Raw genomic sequence first — 19,461 nt, 5'->3', positions numbered from 1 at the left:
TTGACTTTCTCTCATGAGTGAGGGTGATTGTCTTTTCACTTGTTTAACAGACTTTTGTATTTCTTTTTCTGTGAACTTTGCCCACTTTTATATGGGTAGTTGGTCTTTTAAAAAAATGATACCAAAGAGTTATTATGTATCAGAATATATAATTATTTATGATCTGTGTTGCAAATATTTCCCCTATTTATTCTGTATTAACTACCTTCTTCAGTTTGGGACCATATTCACTTATTTGTTTTTTTTTAATTTTATTATGTTATGTTAGTCACCATACAATACATCATTGGGTTTTGATGTGGTGATCCACGATCCATATTCACTTTTAAAGAGAGGAGGATTTTTTTTTTCATAGAGAATTGTTCATTTAATATTTGTTGGATTTGTTCATGCTTTGTCTAGAATGGTGGTAGTGATGGTCATCAGAGACAAAGTTTATAATTTTTGTGTGTATGGGAGGCACTAACTTTGGGCAGTTATAAAACCAATACTATGTTGCTTAAAACAATAGCTTAAAGGCTTTTATTCCTTTTGAATGCTCTGGAGGAGATGAAACAGCACTGTAACAATGTTCCTTAGATATCTGGTAGAATTTTTCTACTGGACTTGGAGCTTTTGGAAGAATGATGAGAGGGGACAGATACTGATTTTTTTTCCTTTTTGTTACAAATAAATCACCTGCACTCTCCCTTCTAGAATAAATTGTGAAGTGCATATTTATGAATGCATGATTTTATTAATACAGGTTTTTTATTCATTTCTATGACACTGCATAGTTTCTTTAATTTGTATAATTTTTTAGCATCTCTAATTAATTTCACATTCTCATTTACGTACTGGATTTTCAGTAGGTTTTCTTTATTAGGTCAGTTAACGTATTAGCAATTTTGGTTATTCTTTCGAAAACTTAATTCTTGAATTTTCAAATCATGCTATTTTTCTTTCTCTTTTCTAAATTTAAAAATTAATCTGTTTTTCTGTTTTCCTTTGGTTTGTTGTTATGTCCTAACTTCTTGAGTTAGATGTTGCACTAGTTAGGATAAGATGAGCTGCAGTAACAAACTAAAACCTGTATATACGCTCTTTAGACCCATAATTTAAAAGGTCACTGGGACAGGAGAAAAAAAGAGCAGGAGGATGCTCACTTTCTAGCTTAAGTGCTTTAGCATGGAAGTGATATAGTCCATTGGCTAGAGCTAGTCGCCTGGCCGCAATCTAACTGCAAGAGAGTTGAGAAATAGAGCGTAAGGAGAATTGGTGAATACTGTCTCTCCTACATATTGTTAAAAAATATGTTTTAAAATTTGTTAATGTAAATATAGGTATCTAAAAAGTCTTAGAACAGTTTTAACCTTTAATAAATTTAAAAATATAAATGTTACAAGTATAAATATTATTTGAAAGTTTATCTAAATTTATTATACTTTTGTAAATGGAGTTTTAATTACATGCAATTTTGTAAATTTAGAATATAACACTTTTAACATTAACATTTTTTGTTTCACGTCCTCTAGTTGAAGATGGCAAACTACTAGAAACTATTAGAAAAAAAACTTAAACATTCATTATTCAAGATGCACAAAACTAACAATATGTTAAATATAAATAATTCAAGTTTCAGATGATGTTTTCAGTGATTTTATAGCATTTATACTTCTGAAGTTATTAAAGGTTAAAACATCACTAAGAGTTTGGGACATCACATAGAAATGTGCAAAGTTATGAATTTTTCCTTTGAGCAATGCTTTATTTATATTCCATGTGGTCTGATATGTATAAATCTTTATTTTCTAAAATTTCTACAACTTCAGTTTGATTCCCTCTAGAATTAAGATAATGAGTGTTTTTATTATTAAAGTTCCAAATGCAAGGGTGGCTTTACTCTTCATAATTATTAGATTTATTATACTATGATCAGGAAATTTTGTCTGCATCACTTCTACTTCTTGGAATTTATGGAAGCTGTTTGTGACAATAAATGCTTATTTTTAAAAAATATTTCATGAGCTTTATAAAAGAAGTTCATTTTTTTTGACTTCTAAGAATAGAATTATATTTAGGGATATTCTTTTCCATTTTTTTTTTCTCTTTGAGGATCTCAAACATACTTATTTTAATTATTTTTTTTTTAGATCTGTCATTTAAACATCTCATTTTCATTTAATCTTGAGTAAATTCATTTTATGATTGATTTTTGATGGCTGGTTTTACTAGAGATGGTTTTCTTCATGGATTTTAGAAATTTCTTTTCAATCTCATCTTGGATAGGAGTTTTCAATTTTCTCTCTGACTTTATGTGTTTACTCATCACTGTGTACAGGTATTGCTGCTTCTAGTTCAACCCACTCCATCACTGCCCCACTCTTGGTTCAAAAATACATCCTGTATTTGTCTTTTTATCACTTTCAGTCCCTAAGCTAGCCAGAGGCTTGGCATGATTGCCATGCTTATGTCCTCCCATCTCTCTAGGCACACAACTTCATTTAAGTAACCATCCTAGGAAGCAACCAGCAGTAATTTTTCTCCCCCTCTTTTCAAAAGCAAAGGAGTCCCATTCCAGTTTCTGATTTTCAACAGTGAGCCTGGCTTCAGTCCCCAACTTCATGTGGGACAGCTTTATTTCCCATTAAACCTAAGATCTGAACACCTGTTCATCTCTACTGGCCTCCAACTCCAATCCAGTCAGGCATCCAGATTCAACCCAGCTCACCATTTGTTATTCTATTTTATTTCAGTTCATCAGAGATATATTTTGTCAATATGACCATATCTCTCTCATTTTCTTCTGTTCTGTTTTATCATCATTTTTATGTGTTTTTAACAAAGTGTGAACTTAAAATTACATCTTTATGAATTTTTTTCTTATCCCTTCTTAATGACATTAGAGTAGTTCATTGTGTGAATGCACTATAATTATTAAGTAGTTCCCCTAACGATGGGAAATTCACTATTTCTAGTTTGGGGGCTATTAAAACAAAATGTTGCACTGAAAATCTTTCTGTATATATATTCATTTTTTTAAGATTTTATTTATTTATTTGAGAGAGAGAGAGTGATCTTAGCCAAAAGGCTGAGAAGCGATTGGCCTACTAATTAAATTAAAGTAAATTTAAAAATATCAAAAACATTATAGACATGTACATATATTTAATCTAATATTTATATATGGCTCTCTTTAATATCTGCAATATTCATAAATATGCATATGTAATTATGAGTTATGATGCCTCAAATAGTTTGATATATTGTGGTTTACTATACTTAAGCCACAGATTAAATTAGAATCAGATTGATGGTTAAACTATTACCTTTCACATTTTGCTTTTATTTTTTATTCTATTTATTTTTATTTGTGTGTGTGTGAGAGAGAGGACTTAAATTCTACTCCTTCAGCAAATTTCAGTTATACAATGCAGTGTTATCAACTACAGTCACCATGTTATACTGTATTTCCCTCTGATAATACAACATAAATTTTATTTCAGTTCTACTTTTTTACATTAAATTGTGGTTTACATGATGACTATTTGATACATATATGTGATGTTTCATATTAAATGGATAATCCAAATCCCAAGTCAACACACATAAAATTGTCTCTCAGAATCCAGTTTTCCAAAGATACCCAGCGTATGGAATCAAAATACACTATCCCACAAATATGCTACTTTTACATAAGGATTATTTTCAGCTGAAAACATTTGAAGTTCAACAGATGTAGAAAGAAACCTTCCCATAGCTTCCTTAATCTGACTATAAGCATAAAACTTCTGAGAAATGAGGACTGCCATAAATCCTTTTGTAGAGAAGTTTTATGGCCATGGAGAAAATAGAAAATCAGTGCCACAATGGACCTGCACACATTTTATTAACTAGCCCTTATCGTCCATTAGTTCCCCCATATATTTACCTACCTACAACTTGCCATCCCTATAAACTCAAAGTCCTTTTCCTTTCTTTTCTCACCTTTCCACAAATTTACTATTATTTGTTAAGATTCTATATAAGCCCAAGTTCCAACCACCCCCTGGAGTTACTCATCACTGAGTTTTCCTACATGCATGACGAATGTGTATATAAACTTGTTTTTTTTTTTCTTTTCTTATCATCTATCTGTTGTCTATCTGATTTAAAGGGCCCCAGCCAATGAATCTAATGTCGGTATAGAAAAAGGTTTTTCCTCCTTACATTATTATTTAACATGTTATTCATCTATTAAATTCCAATCAATACAGTATGTTCCAAAAAGATAATTTCTAAATTTAAAGTCACATTTTTTAACCAATAACCCCGAAACTAAGACACTTAATGTAACAATTGAAAAGAGTCACATAATTGTGAAAAATATTGTTGGAAAAGTAACCATTTGAAAACACAACTCCCTCGTTAAGAATGAGCCTCAGGAGTATTTATTTCTCTATACCCATGTTAGCTTATATTTATTTCTTTATTTCTTAGTTGAATGCTTAATTGAAAACAGGAAGTGTGTCCAAATAAAGGAACACAATTTCTTTTTATATTTTTAGATGCCCATGGGCCATGTGGTTTCCAGAGTTTTGTTTAATCATAGCTGTGATAACTTTTCATTTCTACCTTTTGGTTCAAATACTTAATAAAGAGCAAAATGAATCACCAAGCGATTAGGCAATTCAAAAAACAATTTCACCTCATCCCAGAGATGATTCCATAATATATCCTGAAATCTATAGGAATTGTTTCCATGGATTATTGGATTGATGATATAACCCATTTCTCAATTATACCACAGTAGTTAATTGTAATATTTTTTTTTTCACTAAACTTCAACTCATCATCTGGTATAAATAGGAAAATATATAAGTTGGTTTATTATGTCAGGTAGAACCTACTCTATGTAGAAAAACAAAATGGAAAAGTCATAATAATAGAATAACATCATAAAAAAAATAAAAGCCACAATGACTTTCAAAACAATTCAGTTTTGAATGACAGTCATCACCTTTATCTTAATGAAATCTAGCAACAGCACAATTGAATTTAAGAATCTACTGTACTTGAAAATAAATGTATATAATTCTGCCTTTCCATTTCATTCATCTTCATGAAATTTTAGGGTGAGGATTTATCTGTGGAAAGAGGAATGCTGTCTGTGGGTTTAGCATACTTATCTCTTTCTGGAGTCTGGCATTTCAGACTCTGAATCCAGGATTGCATGGTCTCAAATCCCAATTCTCCCATGCTGTCTCTTTTGACTTTTTTTTAAACTTGAGCATGTTAAAAAGTTTTCTGGCCTTCAGGTTTTTCACTGTGAGTTGGGATGATGAGATGAGTTCACGGAGAAAACATTCTTTAGAGCGGTGCTGGGCCCATAGATAGTTCTCCATAAATGTTAGCTAGTATTATTATCATATGTAAAATATGAGCAAACTTACTAGAAACACAAGAACCTTTTTTATGCAGGTAAGATGCACACTGAGGATGGGCCAAAGGGTTTCTACCTCCAGGAACCCCAAGGTGGAGGATGAACCGATGTACTGCTTACCTGTACTCCGACAGGAAAACTTGGTTTTGTGATCACACAGTCGTAATGTCCCATTGCAGCCTTTTTCATCACTACCATCTTCACAATCTTTTTCCCCATCGCAGCGCCACAGATCAGGAATGCAGTTTCCATCGGGATGGCACTGAAATTCATTCCCCTTACAACCAGCAGGAGAACGAATCTCTTAAATTGAAATGAGGGAGGGAGAGGCAGAGGGGGAAAAATAGGAGAGAAATTATTATTTTACTTGATGATTTTTTCACCTTTTTTTCTTTTCAGGCATTAGTATGCTGCCAGAGAGAATGTATTTTCACTTTAGTTGTTTAATAGCTGTAATACTCTCGTTAATGATTAGAGGAAATGATGTTTCTTGCCTCCCACAGAATTCCTGAAAGTGCCACATACATTAGGAAAAAGGAAGATATGTAGATATTCTGTTGTGATTTGTATTAGAACCTCAAGAATGAGATCTTTAAAGGGCTTTTTGCTGTGGCATATGTGAGATTTCACACTCTACACTAAATATCAAGTCTCTGGTTGGTCTTTTGACATTTCTTTAGACAACTTCTTTCAGACTAGTAAAGGGTAAATAACCAAAAATCATAAGTACTTTCTGATTAACAATATCTTTGAAGAATAATGTCCAAAATTTTGAAAACAAACAAACAAAAAGCTCCAGATAATAAGCAAATTCTTTAGGACATAAGATTTCAATTCTAGAATGAGAACAGTCACACATAAGAATTTGAGGTGCTATGAATTCAAGTTCAACTTATCAATTAATAACTCATACAGTTCCCAGATAATAGTATTCCTCAAAACCTGTTGACTAAAAATATAGATTAAATTCTACAGGTTAAATTCTTGCATAAGCAAGAATAAGGAAACATCAATGTTGGGGATATGGATGCTTTACAGTATAACAATTGAATATGGCTATCATTAACAGTATTTTAAATTGTTATTAATATCTAATATTACAAAATATCATATTAACCAGTATCTCCAAATTCTGTTGTAATATAGATTTTAGTATGTATTTTTCTGAATCTAATTTTTTTAAAGATTTTATTTATTTGACAGAGAGAAACAGTGAGAGAGGGAACACAAGCAGGGGGAGTGGGAGAGGAAGAAGCAGACTTCTCGCGGAGCAGGGAGCCTGATGAGGTGCTCGATCCCAGGACCCTGGGATCATGACCTGAGCCAAAGGCAGATGCTTAACAACTGAACCACCCAGGTGCCCCTCTAAATCAAATTTTTAATGTAATAAACTTGTTGCATATTTCCTACAGCTATATTCAGCAATTTATCTACATTGCCTCTATAATAGCAATTAATCTATATCATTATGATTAATTTAAAACAGTTTTAGGTGAGTTATCCATTACTTAAAGCTGGTTTGGTAGGAATCATGTGGTTATGAGTTACAATTAAATTCACTTGAGGTCAAAGCTAACAATATCATTTATATCACCAACGCAGTTACTTAATCTTTTTAGACCTCTATGTGTTTACCTAGAGAGTAAAGAGTCTACAGGGTTGTTGTGAGGAAATAAATTGGATATCTGTAAATAATTATTTTAGCTACAAAATTTTGTTATTTTTGCTGTTATTTTCTATAATATAAATATTCATTTTCTGAATTTTTCTCAATTTAAAGACTTTCAAAAACTATAATATGTCAGGTGATACAATATTATAAAGATGCACAAAATAGACTTACCTCTACTCCTTAAGTATTTCTAAAGCAGTAACAACAGCAAAAATATATATAAAATGAGCCCCACTGTAGCAGGAATAAAGTTGTTTTGGTAGAACATAGCTATTCCAATTCACAGAAAATCTATAGGACTAAGTTTTAAAAGTAACCACTACGAAGAACACTTCTACTCATCCCACTCAACTTACAGAGAAGGCATTGAGTTTAGGATGGCTTTGAAGTCCCTTCCAAGAAGAGACTTTTTCTACTTTCCTAGTCATGCAAATCATTCTGACTTTGGGTATATAGAGTGTTCATGATTAAACAAAATGTCTGCGGGATGCCTTGCTGACTCAGTTGGTTAAGCGTCTGCCTTCAGCCCAGGTCATGATTCCAGGGTCATGGGATGGAGTCCCACATCGGGCTCCCTGCTCAGTGGGGAGCCTGCTTCTCTCTCTGCTGCTCCCCCTGCCTGTGCTCTCTCTCTCTCTCTGATATATAAAATCTAAAATAAACCTAAAATAAAATCTATAAATCTAAAATAAATACATAAATACATAAATAAATAAATAAATAAAATGTTTGCTTCCACACACAAAATCAACAAAGACGGTAGAGTCTGTGCACATTCAGGAGATATATATGGAATGTGATACAGCAAACTCCCACCATCGTTAATTTGTTATCTGCGGAGTGTACTATTTAGCAGTATGGCCTAACTACTATAGTGGTAAAGAATGCTGGGACAGGTCTCATAAACAAGACATGGTGAAGTCTTCAAACCTGGAGTCTTTTTAAAGGTAATTTGAGAATTCTATGTGATTTCAATATGCAGGAAGAGCAAAGGAGACAAATCAAATGGAGTTCCGAGACCTAGTCAGCTCTTAAAGTGATTCCATGGTGAGGAGGTGAACTGTCATGCAGCAGTGAAATGGCCTTTGGTTCTTTTACTGACTACTTCAACTTCCTTGAAAACAAAATACAAACTTTGGCTCAGCTGAATTTTAAAACCTGTAGTATGAGCTCAGCCAATAATGCATAAAGGCTCTATTTCAGGTAATTGTCACTCAGTGATTCCAAATACTTAATAATGGAAGGTATAGTCTATTGACTTTTCTGCATTCTGTAAAATAAGAGTTGAAGACTGGCAGCTCATATATTGAATTTGTCCCTCAGCATGCTTAATTTGGCAAACATACTATTGACCTCTTAAAAATCTGAAGATTTCCTATAAAAATATCTAGATTTTCCAGTTCCTTGAAAAGTAAGATGCTTGGGCTAGCATCCTTGCAAGGTAACAACTGCTACCCGCTTTATATGGGGCATTATAATACATTATATATATTAATATATATGTTATTTTATAATATATAACATATGCAACAATATAATAATATATATTTTATGTTATATTAATATATATTATATGTATTAACAGCTTCCTATTATAATGAAGAGATGAAGATACTCATTTTTATTGTATTTTCCCTAGTTGATTTTTTTCCTTGGTGGAAGTGGACTGTCGGGCAACTGCAAACTACATTTTCTTTTGTTTCTGAATCTACTTCTGAAAAGCTGCAGAGAAAATTTGGTTTCACTCTTGCTTCAATATTAGTACTAATTTTATTCTCTTCTGCAAATTAGTATTCCTTCTTTATAAGTCCATCTTATGGATAGTCATGAATAATCCTGAAATTCATCATGCTTCTCTCTTTGCAATAGCCTCTTATAATTTAGAGCCAAATTTATGAATCATTTTTCATATATGAATTTATTTGGAACAATCTCACTCTCAGATTTATTTACATTGCTAAATCTTTTTCTGCTTCTTTAAAAAAGTCCTGGGTGCCTGGGTGGCTCAGTCGTTAAGCATCTGCCTTCAGCTCAGGTCATGGTCCCAGGGTCCTGGGATCGAGACCCACATCAGGCTCCCTGCTTGGCGGGAAGCCTGCTTCTCCCTCTCCCACTCCCCCTGCTTGTGTTCCCTCTCTCACTTTGTCTCTCTCTGTCAAATAAATAAAATTAAAAAAAAAAAGTCCTTCCTCTTTATAATATTTTATCTTTCCAGGTAATCATTTTGATTATTTCTGGAAATAATTAGCATGCTAAGTAAATAAAGAAACAGGATAGTGATACGTAAGGAAATTTTGAGAAGAAATACATTACATTTAAAAGTACCTAATTGAAGAAACACGATATTAGCTTAAATAAAATTAAATGGTATATACCAAATTCTATACTATATTTCTATTCCTCTTCCCATCCTTTATTTCTTCAGGTACTATGTTGCCTCAAGAATGTCAATAATAATGAAAGGAATTCTATGTTTAACTAATTATTGTAAAAGTCAAGCTTTGACTCTTTTAAACATATTTTGGATTTGGTTTCAAAGATCTAGTTCTTTAAAGTCGTGTTAAATCATTAACTCAATGACCTAATGGGAAATTCTCAAGAAGATCTATATAAACTAAGAAATCTAGATAGATCAACCTGATTCAAAAAAGAGACTTGCAAAAGGTAAACTGCTGCTTCAGGAGAAGCAGTATGATGTGATCCAGCAGTGTGGCGACTTTACATATAGAACCCGAGCCTTTTAGCTCAATGTTATTTACCTCTGGAAATAAGCTAGATAATATTCTTTTTTTTTTTTTAAGATTTTTTTTTATTTATTTATTGAGAGAGATAGTGATAGAGAGAGAGCATGAGAGGGGGAGAGGCAGAGGGAGAGGCAGACTCCCCGCCGAGCAGGGAGCCCGATGCGGGACTCGATCCCGGGACTCCAGGATCATGACCTGAGCCGAAGGCAGTCGCTTAACCGACTGAGCCACCCAGGCGCCCCAATAAGCTAGATAAATAAGCTGTGGTTACACAGACAAGGTGGCATCGATGAAAGGGAGAGTATGCTGCTATTGTCTGAGGTTTTTTGTTTTTTGTTTTTTTTAAATTCAATTTGCATTTTCTTTGCTTCGCTTGGTATTGTTTGGTTTGTCTATTTGTACTTCATAAGTGAATCTACTCATTTGTTTTCTTATTCTAAATAAACATTTATCTTATGAATCTAAATACAAATGTGGTATTTCCCTGAAGCTTTTCTTCTTCCTAAACTACTCGTGTCTAAACTTCTATGGGTGGGTATACTATTTATTAATTGACACCACACACAACCAGATCATAATAAGTTTAAAATGACAGTATAGTCTAGAGAAGGAAATACAGTAACACCATTATAAATATTCAAATCTAAGTGATGAAACAATTCTCCTTTTAATAATGTTTACATACATGTCACTAATGTAACCCTCCTGATCCTAGTTATATTATTCCCCCAAACTTGGATTCCCTTCATCTATTAATGTCCATAATTTTCTTTAAGACTCAATTAAAAAAACAATTATATAGGACCGGGGCTCTTATTCTGGTGTCTGCAGATTTAGGAAATTCATGGATAAGCTTTAGAGATTTATAAGCTCTCAGATTTTACATGATGCTTTACGTTGTTATACATCTTTTCCCCTGTGGAAGGGACTCAGAGCTTTTTTTGACTCACAGAGAACTCTAAGGAGAATGCCAAGACCAATTTCACACTTTCCTGTTTTTATTTTTAATTCCCATTCCATACACCTTGCATGTAAACAGTAGTTTATATGGCATTTGATTTTGCTTGTGCTTCAAATCCATCATACTAGAATGGATTAAAACCCAGTGAAAAAAGATCACTCATCTGTTCCTTTTGATTTTGATTAAAAATAAGCAAAACTGCTTATTGAGAGCACCCCACTTCACAGAAACAAAACCCACAAATCAATATGTCTGTATTTATACAGATGATAAGCAGCAGAGGTGATATTTGAGCCTACATAATTAAACTTAGAGCCTGCTTTCTTTACCACTGTACCATTTCTACCTTTTTGCAAGTCTTTTCTCATGTAGAGCTTAAGAATGAAAAACAAAAAAGAATCAGCTCATATAATAATCATGAAGTAACAATAAACTCATTTACATTTTGTGTTTCAAATACTGTTGTTCAATCTATTTCATTTCGAATAAAGTGTAATATTTATTTTATTCTGTTGCAAAGTCATGGTAAAATTTGGTCTTTTATGAAAATGAGAGAGCACCATGGATTCTTATAACAGAGGAAAAGAAAAGAGTTCTTTTCATGATTAAGAGTCAGGCAGGGGCTGGGGGAGAAGTAGAATGGGACAAAAGATAATCTGAACAAAGTTAGCAGCATTCATAAAATTCTATGTAGAGTGTGATGGAGAAGAGGAGAAAGAGAAAACTAGACAGGTGGGCAAGACCTGGACCTTGAATGACCCTGTGTGCTTTGCTAAATGGTTTGGATTGAAGCCTGAAGGTTACTGGGAATCACAGAAAGACCTTCCACTAGATTCTGATAATGCTCAGATACACAGTATTTATAGATCACTTGGGGAGCATTTAGACAATAAATAGAAAGAGAAAAAATTCTAAGATGTTTTAAATTTACAAGGATATATATATACATATATATATACATGTATGTATATATATATATATGCTTCTATTTCATTAGCTCAAACACTCAAAGTTTATACTAAAGTCAAGTAGACTATCACACACACACACACACACACACACACATTTTTATATTCCTTCCCTTTCCATGTCTCATCCAATTCCCTCACATAAATTAAAAATACCCCAAACCTATTTTTCAATGTCTGTTAGGTTTGGGTGTGTGTTGATGTTTAGAAACATGCTGTCCTCTGCCAGAAAATACAGAAAAAAAAAAAAATTGTGGAGTTTTATTTCCTCCTAACCTCTAGCCAAATGAAATCTGCTTCTGTTAACAGTTGTTGATTTTCCCCTGGATGGAGAGCTGCATTCCTCCGAGGAGCCTGTGATGACCATTCCAACCTGAGTTCCAGGCCTGTGTGTTTCCCCAGAGCCCCAGTTGCTTAAGCTTTAGGGCTTGGCGCACAATCTATCTTCGTAATATGGCTTGTCCCAGTGGAGTGTTAAAATGATGACTATCTTTATATGTATATGCTCATGCTGCTTTACTGTTATGTTTTCATGTTGCTGATGCTGGTTATATTTTTAACTAATGCAATTTTATTGTATTTTTGCCCCGAAGCTATTTAAACCAAGCATACAATTTGGGGAATCTAATAAATAAATAAATGCAGAGCCCTGAAGGAAATGTGGCAACCAATGGTGGAATTTATCCCAATATTTAAATGAATTCACTGTGACTAAATACTTGCAGTTAGAAGACTAGCAACTGTACAGAGACATAAAGGAATTTTTTCTCCGAAAATTAAAAAAAAAAAATGAAAAGCAGGATTGAAAAAATATACCATACCTTTTTTTTCTTTTTTTTTAGTCAGAATACATTTTTTGGTTTATAAGAAATGTTAAAGCCCCTCTGAGAAAATAACTAATAATGATGTTGCAAATATAATGAATTATTTAAATTGTGAGACCAATCTGGGTAGAAAAAAATGACTTTTTTATTGTTTTAATGGAGTTTATACATTAACTTGTCATTCACTGTAAAATGCTTTGAAAAGTAAAAAGCACTATGCATTGCATGTGCATACAGCTTCCTGCATTACCTATAATCACCATGTGTCAGTCCCTGCTCTTTCCTAGCTTGAATCACTATGCATTAATAATTCCTGTACCTAAGGCAGCTGTTTGCTCCAGATACCTAGATATTCTTCACTTGCCTGGAACCACTGAAAATCGGTTTGGCAGTATGTCAACAGTTTCATTTCATTTTCGAACAGAGTGTGAACCTAACCTTGGCCTTTCTGCCTCAAGAGACCCTTAACATCCCATTAGGAGGTTAGGCTATCCTTTGTTTATATAGATCCTTAGGGGAGGGGTGCGTGTTAAAACCTGCCTCCCAGCCTGTGTAGAGCCTGTGTTGGGGTTGATGAGATGCACTGTTCTGCTCTTCTTCATGTTACATGGGATGGATTCCCCAGGGGCTGTGGCCTGTGTGATGGCATTATAATCTCTGCTGTGAACTTATAATGAAGTCAAGCCCAGAGCCTCCCCTCTTCAATTTGTCCTCATCCCAGTGGACGTTGATGATGGCCTGCCTGTCATCTAGGTTATAGTTGTTACCATTTGGTTATTAACCTGACCACCCCTCACTCCCTTCCACCCCAACATACAGGGCATGGTTTTTGTGTTTTACTTTCAATTCTACAAACTCTTTTTACCCTTGCATGTAGCCCTCACTGGAGATTATCCTGATAAGAAAGTGGATGGAACTATCAAAACCATTTATTAGGACATGAGATTTAATGGGAACTTTAATAATAAATAAGAGACCATATTTCAAATCTTTAATGTTTACTGTCTGGTTCAGTTAGAAAAGTGGAAGTAAAAGAGAAGAAAAAAAAAAAGAAAAGTTGAAGAGAAGGAAATGGGAAAGAATGTGTGGATATCTGAACACAAATTCAATTATTGTAGTACTAAAATGATTTGAATGTTGAAAACGCATAGACATATAGACACAAAAAATATATTGAAGCAGAATTTCAATTCATGACACTAAATATCCCCCAGTAAGGTAAAATATAGAAGCAAAATCTATGTAAAGCAAATAAAACATTGATTTTAGTTCATTAAAATTAAGTTTTGGGGTGCCCAGGTGGCTCAGTCAGTTAAGCATCTGACTAGATTTTGGCTCAGGTCATGCATGATCTCGGGGTTGTGAGATCCAGCCCTGCATCGGGCTCCGCACTGGACGCCTGCTTAGGATTCACTCTCTCCCTTTCCCTCTGCCCCTCCCCACCCTTCCCTCTCTCTAAAATAATAATAATTAAATTAAATTAAATTAAGTTTTGATATTTGGAACTCTACCATGAGCATTCCATTTAGAATTTAACATATCATGGGAATGATGAACTTCTACGTTATCTAAATATTAGTGTACAGAATGTATTAGTCTGTTGAATTGGCTGTGTAATTGAGAAATCTGTTTTTCCATTTACTGTTCAAATTAGCCAATCACCTTAATAGCTATGTTAGATACCAACTATTAACTAAAACAGGTGGCAATACAGATATTTTACATTTGGAATTTACCTCTTGGCTTAGCAATATGCTTAGCTCACAACAGGCATCAAATATTTACTGGAACAAAATTTTAAATATTACGTTATTTAATTTGATATTTTAAAATAATGTGGAATATTCCTATGTAGAAAGAATGTGTATAGCATATATGTATACACACACACACACATATAAGGCATACGTTTGAGGAAAGGCCAGAGAATATTATTTAGAAATTATTAATGGCTTATCTTTTCTTTTTTTGGCCTTGTTTTCCTGCCCATTATTTTTTGCCTTTGTCTTTTAAGATTGATTCTATGGAATGGGCATAAAGGATTATTTAAGATTATAGTTCCTTTAGAGTGTGTCTCTACTTGTGTTTTAAATAATGGGTCAGCAAGCTATGACCTGTGGACCAATTTTGGTCCACTACCTATTGTCATAAATAAAGTTTTATTGAGACACAGCCATAATCATTTGTAGACATATACTCTATGGCTTCTTTTGTTCCAGAACAGTGGAGTTAGGTAGTTGCAATAGGCAAAATCTAAAATATTTACTATCCGACCTTTTACAGAAAATATTTGCCAACTCCTGTTCTAAAATGGGGTAAATTCTGGTTATGATTCATAGAAAATACCATTAAAGTGCATACATATCAACAATACCAACATGCTGTGCTGAAAGATTCTGATACCAGTGAATATTCTGTTCCAGGAAGGTCATGGCAATTTAAGTGGATGCTCTTATGCACCAAAGTTATTTGTGGAAAGGTTTTAGATGCAAATAATGACAATTCATTTTCCTTGGGAGGCCCATGTGTACACAAATACCATCCTAAAACCAAAATAAATTTCCTAACAAAAAGTGAATAAATCTGGTCATTACATTGCAGGAATACAATATCTAAGTACAAATTCAGTTGATGCCTCTCATAAATAAAGGAACAAAGGCTGACAGTTCAAATAGGTTCTGAAAGAATCTAACTACCAACTATTTATACAGGAAAAAGGCAAAGTTCTATCCTATTGCTTATTTCTTCACTCTCACAAGAGCATGGCCCTACTCAATTACTGAGAGGTGAATTAATTATTTTGTAGATCATCCATGCCCCTTGTCTCTTTTCTTTTTTGTTTGTTTGTTTGTTTGTTTGTTTTAATTTGTCTATTTTCTGCTGAATGCCTGAAGTCCTACCATTTCACTGATCATTACCCACAATGGGAGAATAAGGAAGCAGAATTTAAGACTGTGGAAATTAATTCACTCTTGCCCTTATTTTTTGGCTCTATTAAAAGAAGAGGAAACAGGCTGAGGTTCTTCATTAAAATTAAGTCTTTTTGTTACCTATTGACTTTTGTTATTAATTATATCTTTTAAAAAATAAGAGATGTTCTTCTGCTTAGTGTCAAGATGCATAATTATTGTCAATACAAGAGCTAAATTTATCTAAGAATAAGTGTAGATCTGTTATATTCTGTATAGTTAAGATGAAGATAATTGACTTCTTTCTTCCTATTTTTATGAACCTTTTTAATATTTTATTTTTAAAATTATACTTATCTGATTCCCTTTAATTGTCCTGATAATCACAGATAATGCTAGAAACATTATGGATTCTCAAAACAGGCTTTGTTATTAATTGATTCAAAAGCCTTGAGTCTTCTTTGCTCTTGATGTAAAAGTTGTTTGCAGTATTGAGGTTAAAATGACCTTTAAAGAGCTATTTTGTCCGGGAAAACAAAAAGAGGTTTCCTATGGATAAAATCCATTCATAATTAACATTGTTTTGATATCTCAGTGTTAACATTTCCTGAGGAAAATAAATCAATCTGCGAGAAAATGAAGTTAAGCCAGACAATTGGTATCTCCTTGAAAGTGGATATTATACCTCTCTAAAAGTAGATGAAGTTTAAATTTGCTTTTACTCGTATTTTATCAGAAAACAATCCATGTTTTCATTAAAGGAGGATAATTAAAAGTCACTAGAAGAGAAGATCATGTGATTTTGCTGACTACATAATTTGCTAATTTCTTCAAATTCAAAGACAATATTTTATTCTCAATAAAATTCAGTGAGACATAGCAGCAGTTATTTTGATTGTGTGTTTTAGTAAAAATTAATTGAAAGCACCTTCAGAATATTTTCATAAAAGAAAAACAAAACAGATGATTGAGTCTGATTGTGTATAGTATTTATTGGTATCTTGTTTCCTATGTTGTTAGGATTAAACTGTGCTGCTAAAAACGTGATGGGTTCAGCTGAGATGGGATAAGATATAGACCAGAAGTCAAGAGATAGTGGTTTTAATTTCCATTCTCTCCATGCTTCAATGTGTAACCTAAGTCTTTCGGCCACAAATCGAGTTTTGATAACTGCACTCCTCCGGGTGCATTCAATGTCCTTAGGTAGGATATTATCCCTTTTTGGTTGGCCTTACAGTCTGATTTTCCTGGATTTTCCACAAAGAATTTAGCATAATCATTTATATCCAAAACCTCTGGGGCACCTGGGTGGCTCAGCTGGTTAAGCGTCTGTCTTCAGTTCAGGTCATGTTCTCAGGGTCCTGGGATTGAGGCCCACATTGGGCTCCCTGCACAGTGGGGAGCCAGCTTTTCCCTCTCCCTCTGCCCCTGCTTGTGTTCCCTCTCTCGCTGTGCCTCTCTCTGTCAAATAAATAAATAAAATCTTAAAAAAAAAAAAAATCCAAAACCTCTCCTGAAAATGTCTTCCTGGCTAAAAGTTTTCAGTCTCAAATCTCTAACACAGAACATGATCAATTCCTTTTAGGAAGCAGCATGTTTTTGTTACTGTTATATACTCATAAGGATAATTTTATCTAAATGAGCCCTTCTTCTCATCTGCCTGATAAAATAACTGAACTGAATGATCTTTCATTTTCTCCCAGCTGTCTAAATTTTCTAAGTCTATGAGATGAAACTTTTATGGCAGACTAAGATTCTTTGGGTGACTGAAGAAATTGTCTTTGTGGGAATGTCCACAGCTATTGTAATGACGAAGTTTCAGAATCTACTTTATCAAGGAGAGTTGTGGAAGTGAAAGAACAGAAACAAACAAACCAAAAAAAGAGACAGGCAGATTTACTGCGGTTATTTAATATAATGTTTCAGGTTCCTTCTAGTGCTCTTTGGGAAATTTCATTACAATGACCTGTAATAAGTAGAAAGTTCTTTCTTTTCTCTTAAAGAAAAATGAGAATGCAATGGAGAAAAACATAGTAATTATTTGGAGATCATATAAATGTTATGCATAAAGAGTTAGAAAAAAAAGGGAAGGGGTGAATTATATTCCATCATTACACAAGCAGGGAGCTCGATGGAAGAATAAAGAACAGAAAATCTTTGCTTGAAACTCCAGCTGTGTAATCCTAGGCAAGTATTTTAACCTCTCTGAGTAATCCTTATTGTTAGGACTAAATGGAATAACAAATGTCAAATACCTGGCAACTAGTGGGTGGCCAACATATGCTAACTCCTCCTCCCAACACTCAATTATTACTAATGGGATCTTCTCACTCACTTACTGTTAAATAACAGATACTAGAAAAATTAAACTCTTCCTATCTTTCTGGAAAGTACTATCTATTGGACAGAGAGGATGTAAAAAATAAATAAACACTAATACAAGATAAGGGAGATGTCCTATCTATTTTATTTTATTGAATCCTGGACTGAAAGTGCAAATATTTATTGGATAAATGAAAGTGATTACACTTTATTAAGGAGATGTACGTGAATAGATAGATCAGTATGCCTAGTCTTAAACATCATCATGAAAATAAACTCCAGGATCTGGGGATAAGGCAAAGAAACAGAAAAGAAAGTTACTAGTAACACAGAATGAATAAGGGTTGAATTCTGAGGGTCTAATCAAATTTTGTGGTCAAGAAATAAACTCTTTCACTCAATAATTATTTACTGAGCATTAACTGTGTATCAGATATCGTACTTGACTATGAAACTACAAAGACAAAATTATTCTAGCTTCCTTCTTATATCTGTGAACAGGGAAGTAGTAAGGCAAATGAATGAATGAAGGAATAAATGAATGAATGAGGACAGAGCCCAAAAAAAAGTGAAAGTTTCCAAAGCAGAAACAGAGTTAAGCAGTTAAAGCAGAAGAATATGACCATGTGTAGGAATACATATTAATAATGTTATACACTTAACTGCCTAATGGATTTGGGAACTTGTTAAAGATTATTCATAATAAATCAAAATTGAAGGTCAATACATACTTAATTTCAAATTTGCATTTAATTTGCATTTGTGATGTAAATAAAAGATCACATATGTTCTATCACCCAGCTCATGTGCCTAGTGCACCTGGCAGTAAATATTCCCTTTGTAGACAGCCAAACAGAAGGCATTAAAGGACAGTGACCATAAATCAGGATCAGATGACCCTTCAAAGTAAAGAAAAATCCAAATATTTGAGGGATATTTCAGTTGCATTTAGGCGAAATTGCAAAATTTAGGCAAAATCAATTCTAGAGAAGCCTGTTCTATTATCCCATCAGGTCTGTGCTGAAATTATTGGGTATAAATTTTTACAACAATTTCTGAATGGAAATTGACCTAAAGAATAGCTGTCTAAAGATACTAAAAAAAAATTTTATGTTTGCTTTAGAAATGCCTTATTCCTTGGGAAAATTTGGTTAAGACTATTCCCAAAAGAGTAGAAGAACGAAAGTATACATAATTCAAATGAATTAAACTGTCAACAATAAGATTAATTCTATATATTTTTTTATTTTATAGATGCATATGTCCAGTCTCCTTTTTTCATTCTTTCTTCCTTTCTTCCTTTCTTTCTTCCTTCTTTCTTTCCTTCCTTCTTTCCTTCCCTCCTTTCTTCTTTCTTTCTTTCTTTCTTTCTTTCTTTCTTTCTTTCTTTCTTTCTTTTTCTTTCTTCTTTCTTTCTTTTCCTTTCTTTCTCTCTCTCTCTCTCTGTCTTATTTTTCCTTCTAGACAGAGAGCTAAAGACTTGTAAGAAAAGACTGAAATCTCATTTTAACTCCACTCTTCATGTCTTCACAGGTAAAACCATCTTTTTACAAAACTTTTTAATACTTAATAAATGACCAGGCCTAAGGCTCTAAAGGGAGGTCCCTCATACCAAATTGCTTGAGGGTCACTTATTTTTTCCATTTGTAAAAACTATTCA

At 33.4% G+C, this 19,461-nt stretch overlaps 1 protein-coding gene across 1 annotated transcript in view; it reads right to left on the bottom strand.

The window, feature by feature from the left end:
- LRP1B (LDL receptor related protein 1B) overlaps positions 1-19,461 on the bottom strand; it is a 1,719,891-nt gene that overhangs the window by 616,797 nt on the left and 1,083,633 nt on the right. The window contains exon 18 of the mRNA XM_081815486.1: positions 5,522-5,704. Within this exon, the coding sequence (XP_081671612.1) occupies positions 5,522-5,704 (183 nt within the window). The remainder of the gene's footprint in view (positions 1-5,521; positions 5,705-19,461) is intronic.

This window comes from Leptonychotes weddellii, chromosome 3 (genome assembly GCF_054177405.1).
Source record: "Leptonychotes weddellii isolate Sample4059 chromosome 3, ASM5417740v2, whole genome shotgun sequence".
NCBI lineage: Eukaryota > Metazoa > Chordata > Mammalia > Carnivora > Phocidae > Leptonychotes > Leptonychotes weddellii.
The sequence above is the reverse complement of the archived record's forward strand: the minus strand, read 5'-3'. Positions and strand labels throughout refer to the sequence as shown.